Source organism: Manacus vitellinus, unplaced genomic scaffold (genome assembly GCF_001715985.3).
Source record: "Manacus vitellinus isolate BGI_N305 unplaced genomic scaffold, ASM171598v3 scaffold_5_pilon, whole genome shotgun sequence".
In the NCBI taxonomy this organism is placed as follows: domain Eukaryota; kingdom Metazoa; phylum Chordata; class Aves; order Passeriformes; family Pipridae; genus Manacus; species Manacus vitellinus.
The window spans coordinates 29987055-30011399 of NW_021940682.1; the positions used below are offsets into that span (position 1 = coordinate 29987055).

The 24345-nt window shown below is 37.3% G+C and overlaps 1 protein-coding gene across 1 annotated transcript; it reads left to right on the forward strand.

Annotated features, from left to right (window-relative positions):
• Positions 1–722: 722 nt before the first annotated feature.
• KCNC2 (potassium voltage-gated channel subfamily C member 2) lies at positions 723–22187 on the forward strand. Its single transcript, XM_029963507.1, has 5 exons — positions 723–845; positions 11823–12753; positions 15099–15266; positions 19939–20033; positions 21065–22187. Exons 1-4 carry the CDS (start codon positions 723–725, stop codon positions 19998–20000), a joined length of 1284 nt encoding a protein of 427 aa, XP_029819367.1. The 3' UTR covers positions 20001–20033; positions 21065–22187.
• The last annotated feature ends 2158 nt before the right edge of the window (positions 22188–24345 follow it).

The following is a 24345-nucleotide window of genomic DNA, read 5'->3' on the forward strand; positions in this document are numbered from 1 at the left end:
AGTCCAGATAAGCCTAGCTGACTACTGTTGCAATGAATAATTCACTGTCTCTAAATTTAGCTTTGATCTATGTGATTGTGTTGTGAACTTGAAACAAACTCACATATATCAAGCACAGGGGTTTCAGCAACCTTACTGTTCCCTCTCTCATAAAAACACCCTTCTGACCTAAAATTCTTCTCCCAGTGCATCACTCTTTGAGTTGTACTAGAATGTTAAAGTGTATAGTTCATTCATTTAGGTATCTCAAAGATTTATTTTTTTTAAATATTAGAAGACTTTTCAGACGGTCATGTGATATCACAGAGGAATTGCAAGGACACTGTCCTATCTCACCTAGGAAAAGGCTAAAGCTGAGATACTGGTTTTTTTATAGATTATCAAGTGATTTTACTATAGGAAGGCATAAATAGTTCTCTGAAGAGGAACTGTTTTCATTTTATTAGATAGTAGATTTATCCTATACTCCCTTCCATTTTTTGTGGAATCTAGTTGATGGAGGAGAGGAAGCCTTCAGTCTCAGAATGAGGCCAGGTTTGGAAGAAGAAATAATATCTTTCATCAGGCCACTAATTCGGTTGGAAAAAGCAGATGAGTTTGCAGGCACATGCACTTTAGATACAAATATAAAAGTCACAGAAACTGCACAGGGAGTGTACACTGGCATAAAAATCCTGATGAGTTTGTGAGAGGAGCTGAAAAGATACTTAAATGAGGGGACCATGGAGCGGTATCAGCACTGGAGCAGAAGGAAGATGAAGTTGCTTTTGGAGATGGAAAACAGGAAGGTGGTTGTGGTTTATGTCAAAGAAGAAGGGTTTGGAGGTCCAGAAATGTGTAGGGAGGTAGAAATAAACAGAGATGAGAGTAAGAGATAAACAGGTTGCCTGAGCAGACCACCTGGGACAAATAGCCAGGGTAGCATGTGAAATGAAGGCTGAGGCTGGAGGAGGACCCTGGAAGAGCGGGGGTGCATCAGCTCTTCAAAGAGAGCTGCAAATGAAAATAAAGCATGGTTTGGGATACAGGACATGAATATATAAATAAGGTAAGAACAGGTTGCTCAGAAGAAGAGAGGAAGAAAGTCTAGGATCCAACAGTAAACTTGAGGAGCAGAGCTGGGGCTGAGAAAGGGAATGAAGGACAGGGGAGAGAGTACCAGGGCAGGGACACACTGAAGTTGGAAATGCAGAGAGAAGCAAACTATGGACACGTGGAGAAAAAAAAAAAACCTAGAGTATTTTCAAGTCAGAACCAGGGAGTTTGAGACTGCCAAGTCTCGGCACTGTGTGCTCTGCCATGAGTTAGTTAAATTACCCCTGCCATTGGCTACCCTGCTAGCACAATTGACAGAGGAGTTTTGTCTATGGGATTGCAACTGTGACAGTTTCTGTAAAAGCCATAAGATGAAATTTCTTGCTTTTATTAAATCTAGATTACTCCACAAAATGTTCTCCATTAAGCTCATCATTAAGACTACCATACCCAGCGACTAAGGGTTAGGCAATGCCACAGTCTAGTTATTCTATTCATTATGTTTTTGCTTTCCCATAACTAATTTGCAATCATGAAACAAAGGTACCAGTTAATACCACCTCTATTTTATTACTGTGGTGTAGGTATTAAAATTAAACCAATGCTGCTTAAATAGTGTATGGAAGAAAGGGCTTCCAGTCAAAACAGACCTGGTAATCAGCTGTTTGAGGGCTCTGCATACACTTGTGAGTATCTTGGAAATGGCTCTGTCCCTTCAGTTTTTAAGAAGTACTTTGGTAATTTTCATTTCAGCACTTGCAGTAGAAGTCCTATTGTGTTGTACAGGAAAGACACAGATCTGATAAACTTGTAAATAATTCCAGGATGTTTTGATTAGCTTTGGGATGGCAAAAAGAGGAGATTAGATAGGTTGGTTATAAGGCTTCTCTGGTGAAAGGTAAGATGGGCTCTATGACAAATCTTAATGGACGTCAAGCCTCAAAATCTCTTCTAAATTCACCCAAGTGTAATTTTAAATTAGGCCATCAGATTTGTTTTCAGTGAGAGAAAAAGTAGACATAAATGAGCTTGAGTGCTTAAGTGAGATGGAGATGACAGGGATGAAAATGTTTCTGTAATTTTAATGGACATGAGATTTATGTACTAAGCAAACTACATTATAATAGAATTTTCATTAATTTGTCTTAAGAATGTCTCTCTCCATTTGCCTGCATGGCTGTGAAAGTCTATTAATAATAAATAGTATTATACTGAAGATTTTTTTCCAGTTTTGACCCATTGAGCCAAACGAAACCTTCTCATGATAAATCAAGTGCAGAAAAAAAAATACTGCCTGTGTAGTATTTCAGGTTGCCACATCCTAGACCCTCATCTCTGCTGTAATGATGTGAACAGTAGGTAGACCAGAGAAGGGCAACAAAACAAACAGAGAGGCTAATTCAACTCAGTATGTCAATTTGGGATTCTCTGAAATGGGTACTTCAAAATCTGCCTCCTTCTTCCCTTCAGAGAATTTTAGCTTCATTGTGGAATATGCTCTTTTAGAAATAAGACACCTCTACGTGTCTAATACCAGACTCAGAGTACAGGCTGCAAATTCCTCTTTTTCTCACCTTTGCTTTGACTCTAGGAAAAACATCCATTGCATTTTTGCAGCTGCTAGAAATATTTTACCTGTTTGATTTATAGCAGTGTTTAATGAATGAGTGGCAGTGGTTTGTTTATCAAGCCACATAGTCATGCAGACCTTTTCAATAGGGCAAGGGCAAAGTGAGCCTTGCTGATGCCTTTTTAAAAAAAAGATTGCTAGAATATAAATGCCAAGTCTAGTTAAAAAAAATGCACACAGCTGGCTGTTAAACCGAAAATGTTGCTGCAATATCACAGCTCAGAAAAATCACAAGTGAAACAAGCTTCGTAAATTCAAGTGGATGGAAAAGGAGGCTTCTGGAGGCAGCATAATTGCTCTTCAAGCAATTCTGCTGAGTCTTCAAGAGGCAAAAGCATGCCGTGGGATGTATGTTGTGAGTCAGTATGACATGTTTTACTTAGCTGCTGTAACAAAAAAGTCAGATGATTTTGATATGCCTAGTGGGAATCAACACTGGACATTTAGGAAATTAGTAATCGTTTTGGATGGGAGGCAGTCAGGGATGGAGTACAAGGGTTTGTCCTGGGCAGCAGATCAGCCCTGTCCCTGAGACTCCCACTGTGTGAGGTGTGGTCCCACCACTGAAATGCATTGTCAAGTCTTCTTTCCAGTTGCTGAGCAGGAGAATGTGTCTAAATTAGGGTAGCTTTGTAAATCAGTTTTGAATTCTTTGGGAAGATATATATCAATTAAATGCAATTAAAATACAGCATGATTTGTAACTCTGGTTTTCTTTATGATTTGCTTTAAAATGTACATGTGACTAGGATTTGTTGAGTTGATACATAAAATGGAAGAAAAAACTCTCCAAACAATATTAATATAGATAAGGTATAGAGCAGTTCTTTAATGAAAGCTTTCGGGTGCACGGAGTACATAGGCAGGCACACGCACACAGAATTCTCACACTTTTTATAACTTTAACTGATTACCATATCTAGTGAGTACATCCAACCCAAAAACCATTTTCACTCCTGGTACCACTCTCAGAACTGCCGAGTTGGAGCCTTTCTAAGGGTTCTGGGTCCTCTATCTTGTTTTAACTACAGTATATCTTATTATCCTGGTCCAGGTGTACATCCCAAACAGGATGTCCTTGCTAAAATGTCTTTCCTTCAAAAGACTGTTAAACAGAAATTCAGGAATGTAGCACAAACAGTGAGAAGGGTTTTAGTATCTGTCTAAAGTGAAAGAAAATTATACAGCTATATTAAAATCTACAAAAAGCTAAAAATCTTTAGGCATCAGAGTCAGATATGTATTTGGGTCAAACTGCTTTTAGACTGCTGATTTACTGAACAGCTTAGTTGGAGTGAGTTAGTTTTGGACCTCGATTTCTGAATAAGAAAAGTGGCATTAGTAACCTTTTTATTTGTGCTCCAGCTGGTAATGAAAGACAACTGCTTTGTAAAACTATAACAAATGGGAAAAGAATGAGCAAGCAAGAAAACATTGGTGTTCTTACTACTACATACAGATGGTAGTCACTCTCAGCTGTAAATACTACTGCACTATAAATCTACACATAGGATATTAGCTATAGGCTGTTCTTAAACAGTATATCAATAAAAGTGTATTGACATACAGATTTTTTTCTTTCAGTTATGATTGTGCATAGAATTGTAACAGCAGCATGCTAGCCACTAAATTGAATGCCAAATATTGTTAGCATGAGAGAGTACAAATGAGGAAGAACTGTAGTGTGGATTTGAAAAGAGTAGACATCTTTCATAGGATGAAAGCAAAAATATTGGGGGGAACTGTACTAACTGTGGCTTGATGTTGGTTGAGAAATTATAATGGTTGAGAAATTATAATTTCAAGATTAGGATGCTAACGTTGGGCTGTTAAATCTCTATGTAGACATTAAAAATTACTTTAATGCTGACATTCCACCTTATCCCCCAGAAGGAGGATGAGTTACAGATTTTTAGAGACATTAAATTGGTCTTAGTGCCTGATACTTCATGTATCATGTTTTTGTTTGTTCCTTGAAGATTTATTAAAATGCTATGTCTGTATCCATTCCTTAATCTTTGGAGAGTGATAATGTGAGAGATTATGATTTGTGAGTGATGAAGTAAACTGATAGTATATTTGCCTTCAGTTTATATTTTAAATGCCAGTAGTTTGGTTAGTAGCTACTGATGGTATTTGTTTTCTTGCTAAATATATCCAGATACAGTGCACAGAAAATGCGTCATACCATAAAAACATGTGTGACTTTTCCTTTTTTTTTGTGTGTGATATGATGATTTCTAAAAAGGAGCTTATATCTAGGGAAGAATAGCAAATTTGAGAAAGAGCCGTGAAGACACTGATGATATGTTTGGTGAGATATTTGGGTTTAGGTAAAATACACATTAATATTCAAATTCTACCACACAGAACATTAAAATATACAGAGAGTTAAGTTCATCACAAGAGCTCATTCTGAAATCACATTATGATTTTAGCAGTCTCCTGATAACCAGGTGGAATTTAACAGAGGGAAAAACATCCATCGTTTTAAAATCAGAAACAAGGACAATCTGTCAAATCTAAATGCAGAGACAACTCTCTTGAAAGCTGGAAGTGGTATTTAATTCTGTTATTTCATTACAGTGTTAGTTGCTACTTTGAGTGAAGCATACCATGTACTTTGCAAATGCAGGGTTTTTTTCTGCTTAAGTAACATTCATGGTTGAACCATATTGTCATTGAATGCTCAAATTCCACAAATTTATTGGAATTTTTGTGGATTTTTTAAGACTTTGGTTTTATATGACTATGCAGCTATAAAACTAGATTAAAAAATCAGCATTGCAAGTTAGTTGGGACTAATTGGAAACAGTACGTGATTTTGGCTTTGTTCCTTGTTTGACTGGATCTCACTCAGTCTCCATGCAGAACTAGGGGGATTTCATAAAGCAACGGGCAGTTGGAATTCCTGTAAGAATAAAAAAGGCCTCTGGAGAATATTATGGGACAAATATATGGAAGATTTACAGAAACAAAGACTTTTCTTTCCTTGAGAGAGAAAAAAATCAATATCAGCTTATAACGTTTGTGATGGGAATATATAATTTTTGGTGTAACCACTTTTAACTGATTTATTCTAAGAAGTACTGTTGATCAATGAGTCTTAAAGTACATGTGTAGAAAATATGTAAAATACAGTTTATATGACTAAATTCTTGCAGTCAATAAGATTGGATGTGTTTAATGCATAATCAGCTTACTTTTTGTGGTCAGAGGGTTAGTAAGAGGAAGAAACTGAATCAGTTATTTTTTCAAATAACTTGTATCGCATTCTGAATTATGAAAAGATGAGGCTTTAACAAATGTGAACAGACATCACTGGAAATAACTTTTAAATCTTTAAAGTATGGAATTTTTTTTTCTTTTCAAAGTGAGTATGGTATTAAAAAAAATACTATATTCCTTTTATGTAGTCTGTTATCCTACAGAAAAATTACCCTATTTCGAGAGTTCTGCTTAGCATGAATGATCTGGTAGGAAAGCAAGGAACTCATGACTGGAAACTCCTCCACTTTTGTTTTGGTCAGGAAAAGTTAAGTTGTTCAGTTAACTCTTATCTTTTTTAATGAAAGCAGGATTTTGGTTATAATAGTGAGCAAGTTGTCAAAGCTAGTTGCTTTAAGAAAAAAAAACCCATGGTCTCTTTTCTGCGATGCTCTGTTCTTGTATTTTTAGTCCACAAGTGTGGTAGGGAGGAGTATTGATTTCTAAAAATTGTTTTAAATTCTAGCAGCATGGATGTATCAATCTCATAATGTACCTGCAAAGATATTTATTTAAAGCAACACTAAAATCTTTTTCTTTAAAGGCAATTCTGTACCTGCATTAGAGAATATTAAATGTTTTATTTCCAAGGGCTTATTAAATATTCAGTTGTTTTCTTTTTCTGCTGTCAGGTGTATCAAGGGCAAGACTTCTGTGTCCTGGAATGAAACTGAAATAAACTAAATGAACCTCATAAGCTGCTATTGAATGCTCGCATTAGGAAATATACATTACACAGTGAGGGGAGTTGAAGAAGGAGGTGTTGAGATCCAACCCCAGAACAAGTTGTATATAGACAGGATACACACTTTTTCTGGGAAAACACTGAAATATTGTGAGAGATTGTATTCAAAACTTAAATGTGAAGCAATAAGCAAGTGTGACTAACACTTTGCTGTGCATTAACTTCTTCACTGATTGTGATGAGCATTGGAATACTAAATAATGTGTGGAAATAGCCTGTTTTAAGGGTGTGAGATGGACAGATGAAGCATATTTTAAATATGGAGTTGTATGAGTCTGATTTTAGGAATATCTATAATACACCTACACCTGAGTGTGAGGATCAATTTCTAGCTCTGCTGTTTTGCCTAGGCTGTATCTAAAGCTATTAAACCTTAGCATGACTGCAGTAAGGCCCTGGCTCCATGCCCTGACAAAAACAAGTTCTGCAACTAGTCCCATATCTGGGTTTGCTTGGAAAGGAAACTTCGGTATGTGGGTTATCTGTGAGCCACAGTATCCACTAACCAGGTGGCTTTTCCTACTGCTAAATCCAGGCATGGCCTATGAAGACTGTTGTCAGGTCATTTGCAGCCACAATTTTTAGCGACATTAGTTTTTTAAAGACATTTAGGGAGCTACGTACAAGGTAAAACATGAACTTTGGACTCCTAGAAATTCTGCTAATCCACACACTGCTCAATTTTCTGTTCTAGAATTGGTTGTCAATGTTGAAATTGCTTTAAACTCTGAGCTACTCTGTTCTCTGTGAGACACTGAATTTGAAGTAGGAACCATAAAGTTTTCTGCTTCCAACAAGTTATCTGCAGGCATCTCACACTCACTTTAGATTTATGTACTTCATTAAAATCAAGTTGTAGATGATTAATCCACTTACTGTGAACATTAGTAGAATTTAGCAACAGAGCTTGACTGGGGATCCCATCAACTAGACAAGCTGGGAGATGGAATCTCTACCAATGTCTGAAACGTGATGCTGACGCAGAAGAACAAAATAGGGTGCACACTGCCTTCAAACTGTGAGCACAGGGAATCAGCAGCCTACTGAGAGCTTTAACTGCTTAATGAGGAATGTTCTGCATGCTGTGTATTACATAGTGAACATTTTTGTAACTTTTAACTACTCTTTTGTGGCAAAAATGTACTGAAATTTTTATTAATTCAATTTGTGTTAATTTCAGTTTTGAAAACAGTGGCCCTGGAGTGTGTCTACAACTATTCTGTGGCTTAGAAAACTGTTGTCCCTCAGGGTGTAAAAAAGAAAACCTAAATGAAGAAAGATTATTTTATCTCATCAATTGAAACAAACCAGAAACAACTATTTAAAAAGCCAAACAAACAACTTCTAAGAAATGAAAAAAGGATCATGATTATTTGGATCTTATTTGAAAATTTTTCTTCACCTTTTTTTCTGAAGAGTTTCAAGCCATGTGCTTGGGCTGCAATCTTTCATTTAAAAAATGGAGTAAATAAACTCTTTTGCTGTACACCAAGGCTGAACTTGTTTTTCAGCTAGTCAAAACCTAAGTTTTCAGAACTTACAGTGAAAGGTACTAGTGATTCAAGCAGAAAATTGTCTCTAGTTGTAACCTTTCTGAAATAATTATTAACTCTTTTTAGATAAATAAAATAAAATAAAAAAGAAACAAACAAAAAGTTGGGTATGATATACGGATAATTGTGGACTGAGGGACTATTGCAGGACTGAGGAATAGAACTTGTTGCTCACTTCCACCAGAGAACCTGGGAGTGAAGATCTGTACTTACTATGTCTGAAAGGTGGTGCTTGCCCACATGAACAAAAATGGATGTATTTTTAGAGGCTCATAACCTTAGAGGATCTGGAATTAGGATGAAGGAGAGGGAAAGCGTAAAGTGAGGATAGCACATGACTTCGTTTCATTTCTGTCATTGCAGATGTTTGGGAAAAACATGCTAGAGTCTTTTCAACACATTTCCTAGTATATAATGTAATACTAAGGAATAATCTTTGTTAATGTAAAGTAAACCCCTAAGAATTTTTTGTTTGACTGATAAAATGTTCCTTCTTGCATTGATCATTGCATTTTCTTCTTGCATGTTCTCTGACCCTCAGATTATTGCAATAACATTGTAGGTTTTTTGTGTCTGAGGTTTCATCATGCTAGGTGCTACGCAAGCTCTATTCTGATCCAAGGAGTTGACAATAAAACCAAATGCAACAAGAGATAGAAGGAATGGGTGTCTTTGCTCAAAATCAGTGATGCCATGCATATGCATGGCAAAATGTGTACATCTTGTTGTTTTACATTTCTATGAATGGTTATTGCAGGATTATCAAAAGTCTGTCACCAGATTGCCTTGTCTTTGTTCTAACCTCTGGAAGATGACTGTCGTTAGGATAAAAGAGCAAGATACTCAGAGGATTTGGGACATGACTGAATTGTCTTTTTCCTTTAGGGATCGTAAAACACTGAAAGTAGGTGCACAGCTGAAAATTTCAATCTGCTTTGCCAAGTACTGAGTGCCAAGTGCACTGTGGCCTTTCACGGTGTCAATGTTAAGCAAAACAATAATAAATAGCTTGTTAGGCACTTCTGCCTGTAGTTAATCTCTTGGTATTTGGCATCTTCTTTAGAAAGGTTCTGAACCAGAATGGACTCTTCTTTCTGAAATACAGAAACCAGTGCTACTTATTTACATACTGTTAGATTCACTGCACTGTTGAATGCACAGTTAATCCTTATAATATCTAGTTGTTGGAAAATTATATAGTTGTTGGTAAATTTTACTTTGGCTAGGCTGAATGTAGTTTTATTTTCAGGCAAAAAAATGTTAAGAGTTGTCCGAAGTCACCAGTGTGTTGCTGTTGAAGAGATTGCCCAATATTTTATCTGTCAAAAGTTACCTCCCAAATTGCAAACTACAGTGCTGACTTAGCTTCAGTGATTCTTAGCCTCCACAGATTTGTTTGCTTTTTCCATCCTTGACTGTGTTGAAGGATTCTGGTGGATGCTCTAGGGGCCACCCAAGGGTCATTCTTAGCTCACCAGTGACTTAGAATCTGATAAATTCTCTATCCATCTTACGGAGAGATTTTGGAAAGATCTGCTGAGATTAATTCACTTAGGTTATATAAATCTTGTCGTATTTGCTGACTCTAGTTGTCTCACACAAGACTGAGGCTTTTTCTGTGTATGTTGTTTTCAGGTGCTGTGAGCTATGAACATGAAGCAATTTTGTAGTTAAGGCAAAGCCAGAAAAGCCTGTTCAGTAAAAATCGAATAGGGTAGGATTGTTTGCTTAGCTTGTGGCTAGAAGTTCAGACTGGATGATAAGCATTCAGTTCAGTCCCTGAGTCAGTCTTTTTTAAAAGATAACAGGTTTAGTGTTTTTATAATTGTAGGGCATGCTGTGATTTTTTTTCATTGATTGAGGAAAGGAAGCCATAAATAAGCTGCAAATCTCTGATATAGGTAGCTGTATGAGATTTTTGGTAGGTGCATCTTGTGAGTCTGAATGTAATAAATTTGCCAGGCCTGCATTGCAAATTTAAACTTGTTTCCTGGAGTAAAAGCTATTCTCTCTCCTGCTTGTAAAAATGACATTTTGTTGTCTAACCAATGTTCTGTGTTAGAAAAATGCAACTATTCAGTATTGTACCAGCCCAAATGAGCTCCTGTGGCACATAACACTAAATCTGAGTGCTAATACTGAATTAAGTGATTGATACACAAAGTACACAAAATCAGTTTTGCCACAATGTTGTATCTTGGACTAAAGTGACAGAACAGAGGCATTCCTGCTTATGGCTGTTGTTCTGTCTGCCTTGTAACTAGATTTTTTCCAACAAGGTTCAAGATTTTGGTGTGATAGCATATAGGCACTAGATATTTTTAAAAACCTGTTTAGGCATCTTTTTGTGTCTTTGGGCTCCCTTTGTCTTCAAAAATCTTAAGGTCTTCAGAAGGCTTTTTTTTCCAGGATAATATTGACTATAAAATGTCTGTTAAGCTGAAAATTCAAAATAACAAATGTATTGATAACATGTTATAAGCCCTGGCTCAGGGAAGGATTTAAATACATCATCTACTCAGGTACCACACCATTACAGTTAGAGTGCTAGATAATATGGTGGTAATGTAATGTCACTGCAAAGAAATTAACCATTGTAGCAAAGGAACAACTGACTTCAAACTACCTTTTCATTTGTGTGTTTTACTGGTTATAAGAAAATCTATCTCTGCTGCTAGCTGTTTGCCTCATTGTTAATTTTTGAGATCTTGTCCTGGATGTTCTCTTTTCTTCAGTGTTTGACTGTGATGACTGAGTTGAAGATCAAGCAGTGTATGTTTTTTAAGTCTTAAAAAATACTCTGTAATAGCTGTCTCCAGGTTATTTACCTGTGTTTTATTAGTTCACGTGCCTCTATGGAACTGAATTTGTATTTCCCTTTTTGTTCAAATTGTCTTGGGTTTGTAACTTTGTTAGCAGAATTGTATATCCTAACACCCTGTCGTACCTCTACCAGCACAGTGTGAAAGGTTCTGCTAGGTTTGCTTTTAGCGCTTCCTAAGAGGATGAGTGATGGAGCATTGCAAACATAACAGGCTGTGCAACCAGCTCTATCTATAACATAGAAAGCATTTTCTATCAGTAAATATTCTGTATTTGTGTATCATTGAAAATCCAAAGGAAACCCAGAGTTTGGATCTGCTTCTTGGTCCCTCTGAGGTGCCCTTCAGAACGGGTGTGAATTTTTAACCATAATTTCAAGACCATTAGTGTTGGCCCCATTTTCCACTGTGTGAGAGGTGGATATCCTTGCTGTGGTTGGTATGTATGGGGGCTGTTTATAAGGTACCCTGACAACTGAATGGAATTCAGACAATTTAGCACAGATTAAAGGATTTGTTGCCACTTTCTTAATGAGTTGCATCTTGTCTTGGTGTCCATCACCAAGACTTTTCCTGCTTCCAGAATCCTGACCTTTGTGTGAGAGCTGTCTGCTGCTCTCCTCTGGCCTAGATGTAAATTTTCATGCATATGAGTTTGTCAGTCATTTGAGGATGAATAAGTAAAAGTTTTATAATAAACACTGGTATTGTTAGTATTAATATGAAGAGCTGCGTGGTTCTGATGTCTCTTTTATCTCTTTTTGTTTCAGTTCATTGCTTTTGCCTCTTTATTCTTCATCCTAGTTTCAATCACAACCTTCTGCCTGGAAACACATGAGGCTTTCAATACTATTATAAATAAAACTGAGCAGGTCGTCAATGGGACAGAAACTGTGCTACAGTATGAAATTGAGACAGATCCTGCCCTGACGTATGTGGAAGGAGTCTGCGTGGTATGGTTTACATTTGAATTTTTAGTACGTGTTATTTTTTCCCCCAACAAACTTGAATTCATCAAAAACCTCTTGAATATCATTGACTTTGTGGCAATCCTGCCCTTTTATCTAGAAGTGGGCCTGAGCGGGCTCTCCTCCAAAGCTGCTAAGGACGTGCTTGGTTTCCTCAGGGTGGTAAGGTTTGTCAGGATCCTGCGGATCTTCAAGCTCACTCGGCACTTCGTGGGCCTCAGGGTGCTGGGCCATACACTGCGAGCCAGCACCAATGAATTTCTGCTGCTGATAATATTCCTGGCACTCGGTGTTTTGATATTTGCCACTATGATCTACTACGCAGAGCGGGTAGGAGCCCAGCCTAATGACCCATCAGCAAGTGAACACACACAGTTCAAAAATATCCCTATTGGCTTCTGGTGGGCTGTCGTCACCATGACCACCTTGGGATATGGGGATATGTATCCACGGACTTGGTCAGGCATGCTGGTGGGAGCCCTGTGTGCGTTGGCAGGGGTGCTCACCATAGCCATGCCTGTGCCTGTGATAGTTAACAATTTTGGGATGTACTACTCCCTGGCCATGGCAAAGCAGAAACTGCCGAGGAAGCGGAAGAAGCACATCCCTCCTGCTCCTCAAGCCAGCTCACCCACCTTCTGCAAGACTGACTTGAACATGGCCTGCAATAGCACACAGGGTGACATCTGCCTGGGCAAGGACAACCAGCTGATGGAGCACAACAGATCATCAGGTAGGACCCCAGTGGAAATGCATGTCCTCTGAAAACACTTTATAGACCAGTATGTTTGGTAGGAGTCAGAAAGCAGCCAGCCTTTCTGCCTGGAGAAGACATAGCTCCCACCCTTCTCCCCTCCAACGTTTGCGTGTGTCAGTCTCATAGAGGACAAAGTAGGTATAGTGATGTTCCCAAACCTCTATGTAGCTGGTCTATACAGTTTTGCTTGCTCTGTTGAGAATGCTTTCCTGCTGATGATATCAACCTTTTCTTTTGCCTGTTGTTTGTTGCGTCGTATGGATGTTTCTTGTTTTTCTGCATGACTGTGACTATTTGAGCAGCCACCGTGTCCCACCCTGTTGGACTCCATGGTGTTTTGCCTCAGTGTCTGTCTCTTGTGTCAGCTTTGCCTGTGCCACATCGTGGCCTGTTAAGCAAGATCCTACAAAGAAGCAGTCATTTAAAAGGAGCAGGTGCTTTACATCCAAAGCCCAGCACTCAAAGGAAATAGGAAGAAATTCTCTTTCTAGTTTTCTTTCCATTTGGCATTCTGCTTCCCTGGCTAAAAGAACCTCCTTCATCTGTTAACATTGCATGATATTTATTATTAATTAAATGATAACAGCATAGATGATGTAAAGTTTGTAAAAAAAAAAAAAGAAAATGACAGCCCTTAGCAACATCATCACTATTGCTGTTGATTTTTGTGATTTCTATTACCTTATTTGTTAGAGTTCCAAATGATAAATAAGAAGTATTTTGTGCTTATCTCAGTGAAAATGTGTATCAAATGACAGCCTCAGCCCCTCCAAGCCACTGCTCCATATTCCATATCTGTGCAATTAAATTTTACCTCTCAGTATAATTAAAACAAATTTTTTAGCAGCAAGAATATTTTTTTTGTTTCTGAAGTGTATTTATTCTTAAGCCAAGCACAGTCTGTTTATAAAGCTAACATACCAGTCATTGGACTCCTGTTGGAACACTGCTAAAGAATAATAAGAGCAAAACCACCCATGACTGGTGTCGTCCAGTAATTGAAATTTATTTTTTAAAAAGAAGAGTCTATAAAATCGGTCTCTGAAAAATATCCTTCTTGGGTCTGTTGCTCTGTTACTGAATAGCATTTATGTTCAAAGAAGCTCAGTTTCACTCTCTGACTTACTGTTCACAAAGTTAACACAGCTTTTTGAACACAAAATATATTTAAGAGGACAGAAACCCTTGAAAGGACACACACTGAGAGTAAAATATAGTTAGGTTTACAGTACTTTGACTGATACCCACTTTGAGATAAAATCTTTAAAGTGTTAATGATAACAGCTTTTTCATGCCATCAGGTCCTACTAAAGGTATTCTGAATGGAGAAGGCTCATTGTGATCACAACAGACACTTCTTTGTGTCTGCAGCTTTATTTACAAAGGATCCTTGATTTACAATAGTCCTTGAAATTAGAGAGAAAGCAAATATGCAAAAAGGAGACATTTTAAAGTCTTAACTTTCTCTTCAGTAGTGCCACCACTCACATCATGCACTGTAGCTTTATTTCTGGTAGAGAATGCTATTAGAGTCACTAGGAATTCCGTGCAAAACTTCAAGGCTGAATTTCACCCTTTGCATTCCCAGTTCAGAAAAAAAAATGCTCAGATTTAAATGCAAAGGTAAAGCTCAAGTTATGTTTTTACTGAATTTGAAATAGTAGATAATTTTAAAAGAAAGTTCTTTGGGAGTGACAAATCAGGAAAGGTACAAAGTTTGCTGTTTGACAAAATAAAGTAGAAACCAAAGACAGCATTTAGTGTTGGGTACTTATAATGACAAGCAGAGCAAGTGTTTTATATAAAGAAATGAAAGCTAAGTGTGTTATTAAACAGCCCATAGTGCCAAATGTTGAAAATTTAGCCCTCCTGGGTGAGGAGTTGTCTTTAAAACATACCAAACATCATATTCTAAGCAAAAATTACTAACATGACCTCTTGTTTAGCAAAAAGGATAGCCAAAATAGTAAATACATGTTTGAAATATCCAAGACTGACTGTACTCTGAAGTTACAGTCCATAGTGGGCAACTAACTGAGCCTTGATTTGACTATTTCTTATTTCATGTTAGTTTAATATAACCTTATATGAGTTTTAGAAGAAGAACAGGAAAGTTGAAAGATCATTGTTCTTGAATAAAACAAAAATCTTTTGCCATTTTGTACTGATTAATGATTAATTGCAGAATTGTTTTCTTCTAATGATTTACTTTATAACTATTTTTTGAGTGATGGGAATATCTGGCATTCAGCATAAGCTCTTTGTGATGTCTCATTTCCTCATTCATTATTGTCTGTAAATGGGCATGGTGCTTTAACCAGTGTTATCAGGTGAAGACAGTGCAGGAAGTGAGCAGCCACTCTCACCTGGTGAAAGGCTCCCTCCCATCAGACGTTCTAGTACAAGAGACAAAAACAGAAGAGGGGGAACATGTTTCCTACTGACAACAGGTGATTACACGTGTGCTACTGATGGAGGGATCAGGAAAGGTATGAACTTCTTTCATTAGATCATAAAAGGTTACTCAGCAATGTACTTGTGAAAAACAATCTTAGAGTAAAATGATGTGCACAATGCTCTTAGAGGAAAGACTGTACTCACAATGTATCTTTTTTTCTTTACTCCTAGTCATTCTTTTCCTACTTTCCTTTTAGAAACAATTATCCCCTTTAGTCTTCAAAAAATGTGCTTGATGTTGGACCCTCATTTCACTTGTGTCTTTATTTGTCTGTTATCTCTAATGGAAAAGCCTGCAATTTAGACCTTGCTCATTCAACCACTCATCACTCAGTATCATTTGTCATTCTAAAAGACAAATTAGTCATGTAATAACTTTGGTCTGCTCTTAATAACTTAGTAAGATTTGCAGCTGCATACACTTTAAAATGTCAGAAGTAAGCAACATTTTTGTTCTGAAGACAAAAAAGCATATTATGAGATGCTATTTAGATTTCTTTCGAATAAAAGTTTGAGCTTACAATGCCAAAAAATGTTTCTTCTTTGCAATACACCACTGATACTAAAAGGTGACTTCCTATCCCAACCAGAATTCAACTGCAGTAAACAATGCTTGACCTTGCAAGGTGCTAAAAATACCTATCTACTTATTCAACCTCTTTAAGTCTGATTGCTCCCTGTTCAGTAGGATGGGTCCCAGGCAGAGTTTGCAAAACTCCTGTTTCTTATTTGTACCTCTCCCATGACTATGTTGCTAGCCCATCAGGCCACAGCTGGCTGCAAAACTAACATCAGGACATAGCCCTAAAATCAGCAATGCCAGTAGTAATCTTGCCATTTCCTTAGATAAGAATTCCTTTCATTTCTTGGCAAATTACATTATTCTGAAATTGTATAATTCTAACAGATTCCACGTTCCTGAGTGCTGATGTGTAGTTATTCACCTCAGAGTTCACGTGAAGTAGCCATGGGGCAGTGGACAAGCATTTTTGGCTCAGATTTTTCTGGCTTTTTTTTTTTTTAGAAACTTATTTGGTGTATAGAGAACATAGGTGTCTCAGCAAACCATATACCCTGAAGGAATTCTCTTGGGTTGTTCTGCAAATGCTATTTTTGCACTTCAAAAGCATGAGCTCATTAGGTTAAACCTGTGAAGGCAGATATGCAACCAGAGTTGCATGTGGATGGTATTCATGAAGAGTATGACTGTCTCTATGCTCCTGCATTTTACAGACTTCTATATATAATGTTTAGATTAAATGGAACTTGGTTGCAAACATGTTTTTGCACAGATTTACTACGCTTTCCACTGAGCATATATTTCACACTGTCTTCTCAACAACTAGGATTGTTTAAAGTATCTCTAATGGTAAGAGTCCAGTCTTTAAGGAGGTCAAGAACACCTGGATAAGTCACATTGCCATGGCATCTTGCAAGATCAGGTTCTGGACTTCACTCAGCAAGTTATGGCAGTAACCATAAATAGAAGAGATCAGAAATAATAAAAAAAGTTACCCATCAGCTCCTAGAGACATATTTATATAACAATAAAACATATTTTTTACCGGAACATTTAATTTGTAAATCCAGATCTAAAAGAAAATTATGTCATAGTTTTTACTAGAAAACTGGGGCTTGAGTTCAGAATGGACAGTTTTTTGATGAGAAATGTGCTCTTTGTCTGGCTCTGATGATAATCTTAGTCAAGGTTGAAATGTTTTAGCCACTGGCTTTGAAGTATATTTTATACAGAGTAGGGAAGTTTGTGTGTAATCAGAAAACATCTGCAAGTAATGGGTTTGAATACTTGAATTTAATTCACACATCAAGTCTACTACTTCTTTCCCTCCCCCTTCTTTCTTTTTTCTCTCTTTTTTCCCTTCTTTCTTTCTTTCTGTACATCCTTCTTGTGTGGTTTGTTCCTTGGTTGGTTCTTGATTGTGTTCAATGATAATTTGTTCTGAACTTTTTTTCATTGACATCTTATCTCCATCTCTAAAATTATGCTGATTCAGAGCTGATCCACTAAAATACCTGAAACTTAGTGATTTTGGATCATGTTTCTGTCTCTGTTCATCTTGTGTATCTGGTTTTCATTTTTAGGAGTACCTATTTTCTTTATAATCTTTATCATATTCCTCTATCAGTTCTTTCCCTTTATCATTAGAAAAGTAGCAGGAAAATAATCTTAAAAATTACTTTCCTAGTTTCTATGTAAAAAATCTACCTGATTTTTTTTTTTACTTTTTAATAAGCTTTATGTTTACAGGGACGTTAAATATATATACTAGCATTGTGCTTCCCCTTGATTCCCCTTTCAACTGTGATTCTTTCTAATTTGTGTAAATACTGATAGAAACTCAGAAACTGGAGGCTATTTCTGAAATGTATCAGAAGTCTGTGTAGCATCACAGTCCAGTCTGCCCTTGCAATCTGGAGAGAACATTGCACAGTGTTTTAGCAGACATGAGGTTATACATTTGTTTAATTATAGTTTTACAGCATACAGTTCTCAGTAGGTAAGAAATATGTTAATTGTTGTTAGGGGAGAACCTAAGATATGATTTTTCCGGAAGATGCTATCTGATAACTCTGTTATCTGAAGATCTGGACTTTGAACCAGTAACCATTTCAATCAGGAAAAAAAAGTCTAATGACATTGCATGTGATGTTTAGCTTTATTGTCATTGGTATTTTATAGTTTCTGTGAGAAAAATCTCAGTATTTCACTGTAAGCAATTTGTACCAGAACATCTTAACCTGACTAATGCTTAGATGCATACTTGTCTTCAAGGAAATAAGTAGTGCCACTGAAATCAGTGAGACTTCTAACACTTGCAGTGAAGCATGTATCCATGTACTTGAGGCGCAAGGTCCTTTCTGGCTTAATCTTTGTTGTATTTCCTTGCAATATCTCTTTCCAGACTGAGATTCTTTTCTTAGTAAGTGGGGTTTTTCAGGTGGTATTGAAAATACTCAAGTATGAAGATAGTGATGCAGTGAGTAGCAATGCTTTTTCATTGTTTTACAGCATAGCTTCTACAAAGTAAAAACAATATGTAGCAAAAAGTAAGTAGCTAGAGCTCACAGTGCATGCGAAAAGAAATGTCTGCAAATGCAATGTTCCCTTCAAATTGTGAAGCATTATGTGGCCACCTCATTTAATGATTAATTATTTACTACTTGCTTATGTGGATTAATACCATTTATTTCATTTGAGTCAGCTGGAAAAGAAACACAAATACAATGTTTTAAATTTGCCATTTGGGAAGCATTTGCAAATATGTCAAACTCTGCTATCTTATTGGACTTTAAAATTAGACACAAAGTCTAAGGGTTGATATTTCTGAAGATGGAGCTTCTTTCTCAATTATCATTCAGTCCTCTGCAAAAGTGATTTACACATACTGTATACAATTTACCTGGTTTCTGGTTTCTTTATTTTAAAGAAAAATTATCCTTTATTTGGAATTGAGTTTAGCAGAGATTATATAATTCTAACAGTTTCTATAGTCTGTCTTAATGAGTTTTTGATTATGCTTAGCCAGATAGCTCAGTGAGTAACCTTGTTGGAATCCCTTAACTTGCACTCTCTGCTCAAGCCCACAAAGCGATAATGAGTGGAAGAAGGAATGTGGAAGAGCAGGTCAGACCTTTTTTGTGGTGGTCTGTTTAACTTTTGGGGGAAAAAATAGCAGCATTAGTTTGTAAATAATTTTATTTATTAGTATCTTTTGGCAGTAATGTGTGTCAGCATTGAGTTCTTTTGCAGGCAGATTCCCTCTGAATCCCCAATAGCTCCTTGGATTACATTACACTGTATTGTTTGTCTGGTTTTTTGGCTGACTTCAACTGATGTCTCTGCATTTTCTCATACAAGGCTATGAAAAATCTCGAAGCTTAAACAGCATAGCTGGCTTGACAGGCAATTCTCTGCGACTGTCTCCAGTAACATCACCCTACAGCTCACCTTGTCCTCTAAGGCGCTCTCGGTCTCCCATCCCTTCCATCTTGTAAACCAGATGGCATCAATCGGCTATATAGTCTTAAATCAAATACTGTTTACCACATACTGAAAATAAGTGTAGCATTAACCACAGGCTCCACAAATACTGTCTAACTCGTGCATGATACAACTGTTAATAGTAAGAAAAGCCACCTGGGTAGCTGAAGATTTTTGTCTTGGCTTTTAAAGATTACTTAAGTAGCACTTCTCCTTTTATCTACTATATTGTCCTACTTTCCTGTGGCAATAAAAGGACAGTTAGTGGATGCTGTTGTCAAGTATATTCAATAAATAAGCATATTTTCAGGGAGATTTACTTAAAATAATGTGCTTCCAACTAATTATCAGCCACTCCATTAAACCTCCATTTCTTGTGACTCTAATCCATTCTGAAGATGTCTGCTTTAAAGGGTCTGCTCATTTGCATGGGCCATCCTGTCTCCATCACCTGACAAGCAGTGTTGCTGATTGTGGAGACCACAGAGGGCTCTGGATGTGTGTTCTCACATTGTTACCATTCTGCTGAAATGAAAGCACTGATAAACTGGTCTGCATGTGGGATTGTTTTCTTTGTTTAACCTTTTTCTTTATTTTTTAACTCTCTACTTGTTTATAAATGGCTTTATTTTGTGATTAACTTATTTCGGTACTGGATTGCTGTATCAGAGTTCTGAATGTCTCCGGTTGTTTGCACACAGATAACTGCAAAGAGGTTGTCATTACTGGTTACACGCAAGCAGAAGCCAGATCTCTTTCTTAATGGCTTGGGGAAGGCACAAAACATGCAAGAAAGGTAAACGCCATCCAGACTTGCAATTTTAAGCTAGCAAGTGCTGCTTGGTACTGTAGTAATTTCTCTACTCCAGGGTTCTTCAACATTTTCAGAGACTGAGTACCAAGTAAAATTGAAACAGTTGTGGGGGCTTTTTTGTACCATTGTAAGAGGGTAGTGGTTCTCAAGACAGGTTTTTGACCAGCCTTGTACCTCTGGCTCATGACCTTCAAAAATTTCTTCAATGTTTTTTGAGCTTTGTCCTATTTGTTGTTTGTCTGTCTGTTTTGCAACCTGTCTCCTGTATTCTCCATCTGTCTTCATAAAGCATAAAGATACTGTTAAAATGGCCCCCTCTTTTAAGTTTAACTAAGAGCATTTTTTCTCCCTTTCTCTTTTTTTTCATATGGACTATACATATGTGTATAGATAGAAATATATCTATTTTTCAAGTGCAAGTTAGTATCGTCTAGTCTAACTCATGTGTGCACTCTGAAGATTTTTCAAGTGGGATTTAGTAGCGGCTTTACAGCACTGACCGGTTGCCTATGGCATCAGTCTTCCTCCTAGCAACCAGCATTCATTACAATTTTGAAACTGTATCTCCTCTAGTGTCTTTTTCATTCAATATTAACCTCTGTTTATGCAACAGGATAAATGCAATGGCATATTTGAGGTTCTGGGCTGGTGAGGAAAAATTACCCTAAACCATAGAATTTTAGAACTACATGGGGAAGACCATAATGACTAAAGTCTTAAGAGATCATTGAAATTGTTGAGTAATACCTTATTGTCATGTTTTATTTTTTGTTAGGAAAAGAAATATTGTTGACCATGTAACATGTTCTTCTGTATATAGCCTAGCCCAATAGCATGACCTGCATGTCAGAATTCTTGTACAATAATGTATTTATCAAAGTATACATTTCTGATATTTAGAGATGTACATTGATTTACTTTTGGTAAAATATTGTCAATAGAGAGATAATTGCAAACAGCTTTTAGCAAATTAATTAATACAATATTTGGTGCTGCTGTTATATTAACTACAGTGTTGTACAGAATTTATCATGGATTTTTGACTGCTGAAAAAGGGACAATGGAATTTAGCCATACCAAGGACTGTACTGGAAAGAGACTGCTGCTGCTGAATGGGCCCTGATAAACAACTCACACCTTGAGGAGGTCACTGAGACTTTACGTGCGAAGTAGAGCTTGTTAAAGAAGATTAAAGACTGCTCATAATTACTGCTGCCAGAGGAAGGGGTGACTAGTCACTGTTGATGAGTCAGCTGTAAATATAAAATGTGTGTGCATGGAATATCAGTTTTTATCTATATCAAGGAAAGCTGAATTCATGTCATCATTGCTAAGGCTCCATGCAAAGACCCACACCCCTGTGTTTATTCTTCCTGGTTCCTGCAGTAAGTTGTGCTGTGGATCATACAAAGACACACACTTAATAATGATAGTGATGTAGTCTACATCTGTCTTGACTTCTGTCATACTAATGGCATATTTTGCAAAGGTCACAAATTTGAACAGAGTAGCTTTGTTTAAGTCCTTGCTTTCTCAGTTTGCCATGACCTAAATTGTTATGAATTCTAGTGTACATACCAAGTCTTAAGTTTACTTTTCACTTTGATAACAAAAATGTGACTGCAGATAAACATCACTGACTTTGTTCACAGCACACAGTCTTCTTTCATTGTTACCTCAAACTATAAGTATTATCAGAAATAAAATTCTGGCAGCAAGACTATTTTGGGTTTTTTTTAATTCAAAGTGTTGCAAACCCAGCATCAATAAGTATAAAAGTTGTATTAAAATTATATCCTACAAATGTATATTTTACATAAAATATATATTTGATAAGTTACTTTCTGTGATTCTTGTGGTAAATGGATCTAGTCTATTCTATGTTTATGAGACATTGCAGTGCTATGATGTGATAATTATGTTCTCTCCATCCTATTCAGTGGGAAGTTCTCCAGAATCTGTTTTGTCACCCTGGTGTCCCAATTGTAGGGACCTGTCCCAGTTGTGAAACTCTGTATCGTGGAACTTCTGTGAACATGTCAAGGTGCATGCACAATCCTGGTGGAAACCAGTGGAAATGTAATACCTGAATTGGAGAATAAAAGGCAAAAGACCTGGGGAGGAACTTGGAACATATCTTCTGAAGTGGCTCATGCGCTTTCTTTAGCTTTATTGGTCCCCTGCCTGCTACTGGCCATCCCAGTTCTCAAACCAGCTTCCTGGGGTGCATGAGGATTGGATTCAAAAACTAGCATGAGCTGGCTTCTGAAACAATTTAAAATCTATCATGTTAATGATGCTACACCTCGTGCAGAAGTTGCAATTGGGTTAGATGTTTTAAGTCTAATGGGAGTTTAATTGCATCCTGGTGTGAAATCAACCTAAAAAAGGGGTGAAAAATGGTTGCTTAAAAATTCTAATCTAATACTGTATTTGGGGCAACCTGTGAAATCCCCAAATACACAAGCAGTGCCTGAGAGGGCTGAGGTAGCTAGTGCGACTGTACATAGGATCAAAGAGGCTGTAATGCAGTATTTTGGCAAATGTGCTGAAATGTAAGAAAGATTCCAGAAAACAGGATCAAGAGGTGTTCAAGTATTGGAAAATGAGTTATAGTGATATATCAGGAAAGCTCACTGTGCCCGAAGGGTTAAAAGTTCTGTGTCCTTTTGAGCAGTAAATACAGAAAGAAGAGATGTAGTGATTAGCCAGGACAAGGCTCACAGCCCGCTCCAGTCACACAGGTGTGATGTTTCCCCAAGACATCCAGAGAGAGGTGTCTGGTTTTTCTCAGTGCTACACACGGATGGTGATGAGCCCCAGATGAGATGCATACGAAGTGGTGCATTGTGTTTGCCAAGACTATAGAAAACACTGATGGCCAGATGGTGTCTGACATCTACTGTCTCTGAATGATAAGGAGCCTGGATGGACCTCCACCAACACAGGACTTTCAGCCCCTAATATCCTGGCTGTAGCTACTTATTTTTCCCCTAGAGAACCAAACCCACATTTAAATGCTTTCTTTTAAAACACACTTGGAGGACAAGCCAATGGAGAGTCTGGTAACTTATTCATGTGTCTTGGGACTACAACCCAACTCTGACTGTTCTAAGAGGATGAGTTGTCTTAACTACCAACCCTCAAAGACTAGCCCCCTCCTGTTCTTCCTCTGCTTCTGGGCCCAAGAAGGGGTGAAAGTGCATTTTCATGAGTGGTGCTCCACCAAGGTTTAAATTTCTCAGGCTGAGGAAGGCTTTGAACCTAAACCTCACTCTTCAGGGTAGTGCAGTTCATATATCTCAAATACAATGTAAAGGATGTGCTACACATTCTCATTCACTTCTTCTTTTGGCCGTCCTTTAAAGGAAAGTAGGTGCAATGATCTTTAGTAAAAGGGACCCTCACAATGAGCATCTCTGTCCAAACTCCGAGAGGCCTTTGGCTCTGCAGAAGCAAAATTGCACCTGGAGAAAGGACTTTTGGTTCAAGCAGGAAGATGCCGTGTGGGTATTCTGGGTGTTAGATACCTACCAAGGAGTGGTTGTGGGCATTTCTGTGGTTGATTTAGGAGTCCAAAAAGTTATTTAATCTTTGTATAAGTAAGACTTAAGGTTAGAAGTCAAAACTAGAAAATAAGCAGTGAATTTATAAGTAATATATCCATTAAGACAGTTTACCAAAGGCTTTTGCTCATTCATCTTTTAAAATTGTAAAATCAAGATGTCAAAAATTGGCATCCTTTTGAAAGATAAACCAGTGCAACAGCAGGGTTTGTGTAGATATCAAAATCTGTGATGTAATGTGGAGATGAGCAGATTATGGGACCTTTGGACTTTGAATGCAGTTATTGTTCCTATGAGGCCTCATTCAGCACTGAGAAAACGTTGCTGTTCCAGTGAATTTTGAGACACTGCATTATGAGTACTATAGGTGTATTCTGTAAACTGGTTCCAGAACTGCTAAGAAGCATGCAGCTAATGATAATTAATATAATCCTATGTGTCAGGGGGCTTTTTCATGTGTGAAACAATTACTGTTACTAAAAGTTCTCTTACAAAAGATCTGGATTAAAATAAAGCTGTTAAAAGAGAAGGAAATTTAAGGAAACCTTTGTTCAGATGGGTTACTGGAAACTATAGGAAGGGATCAATCTGACATGAGCAAACTTGCCAGCATATTTAATGTAAAATATGAATTTTAGGAGTCATGAATAAATTAACTAATTGAAAGAGGAGAGCATTTTATCATCAGAAAAAATCATGAAGAAGTCAGATAAAGGAAATTGGAATGG

What these genes read in the sequence shown, in the direction of transcription:
- KCNC2 (XM_029963507.1), top strand. Translation starts at nt 723, where the DNA reads ATGGAGCGGTATCAGCACTGGAGCAGAAGGAAGATGAAGTTGCTTTTG. An exon ending in GTCCAGAAATGTGTAGGGAG is followed by an intron (nt 846 to 11,822) that starts GTAGAAATAAAC and finishes TTTTTGTTTCAG; the next exon opens with TTCATTGCTTTTGCCTCTTT. An exon ending in GGAGCACAACAGATCATCAG is followed by an intron (nt 12,754 to 15,098) that starts GTAGGACCCCAG and finishes TGCTTTAACCAG; the next exon opens with TGTTATCAGGTGAAGACAGT.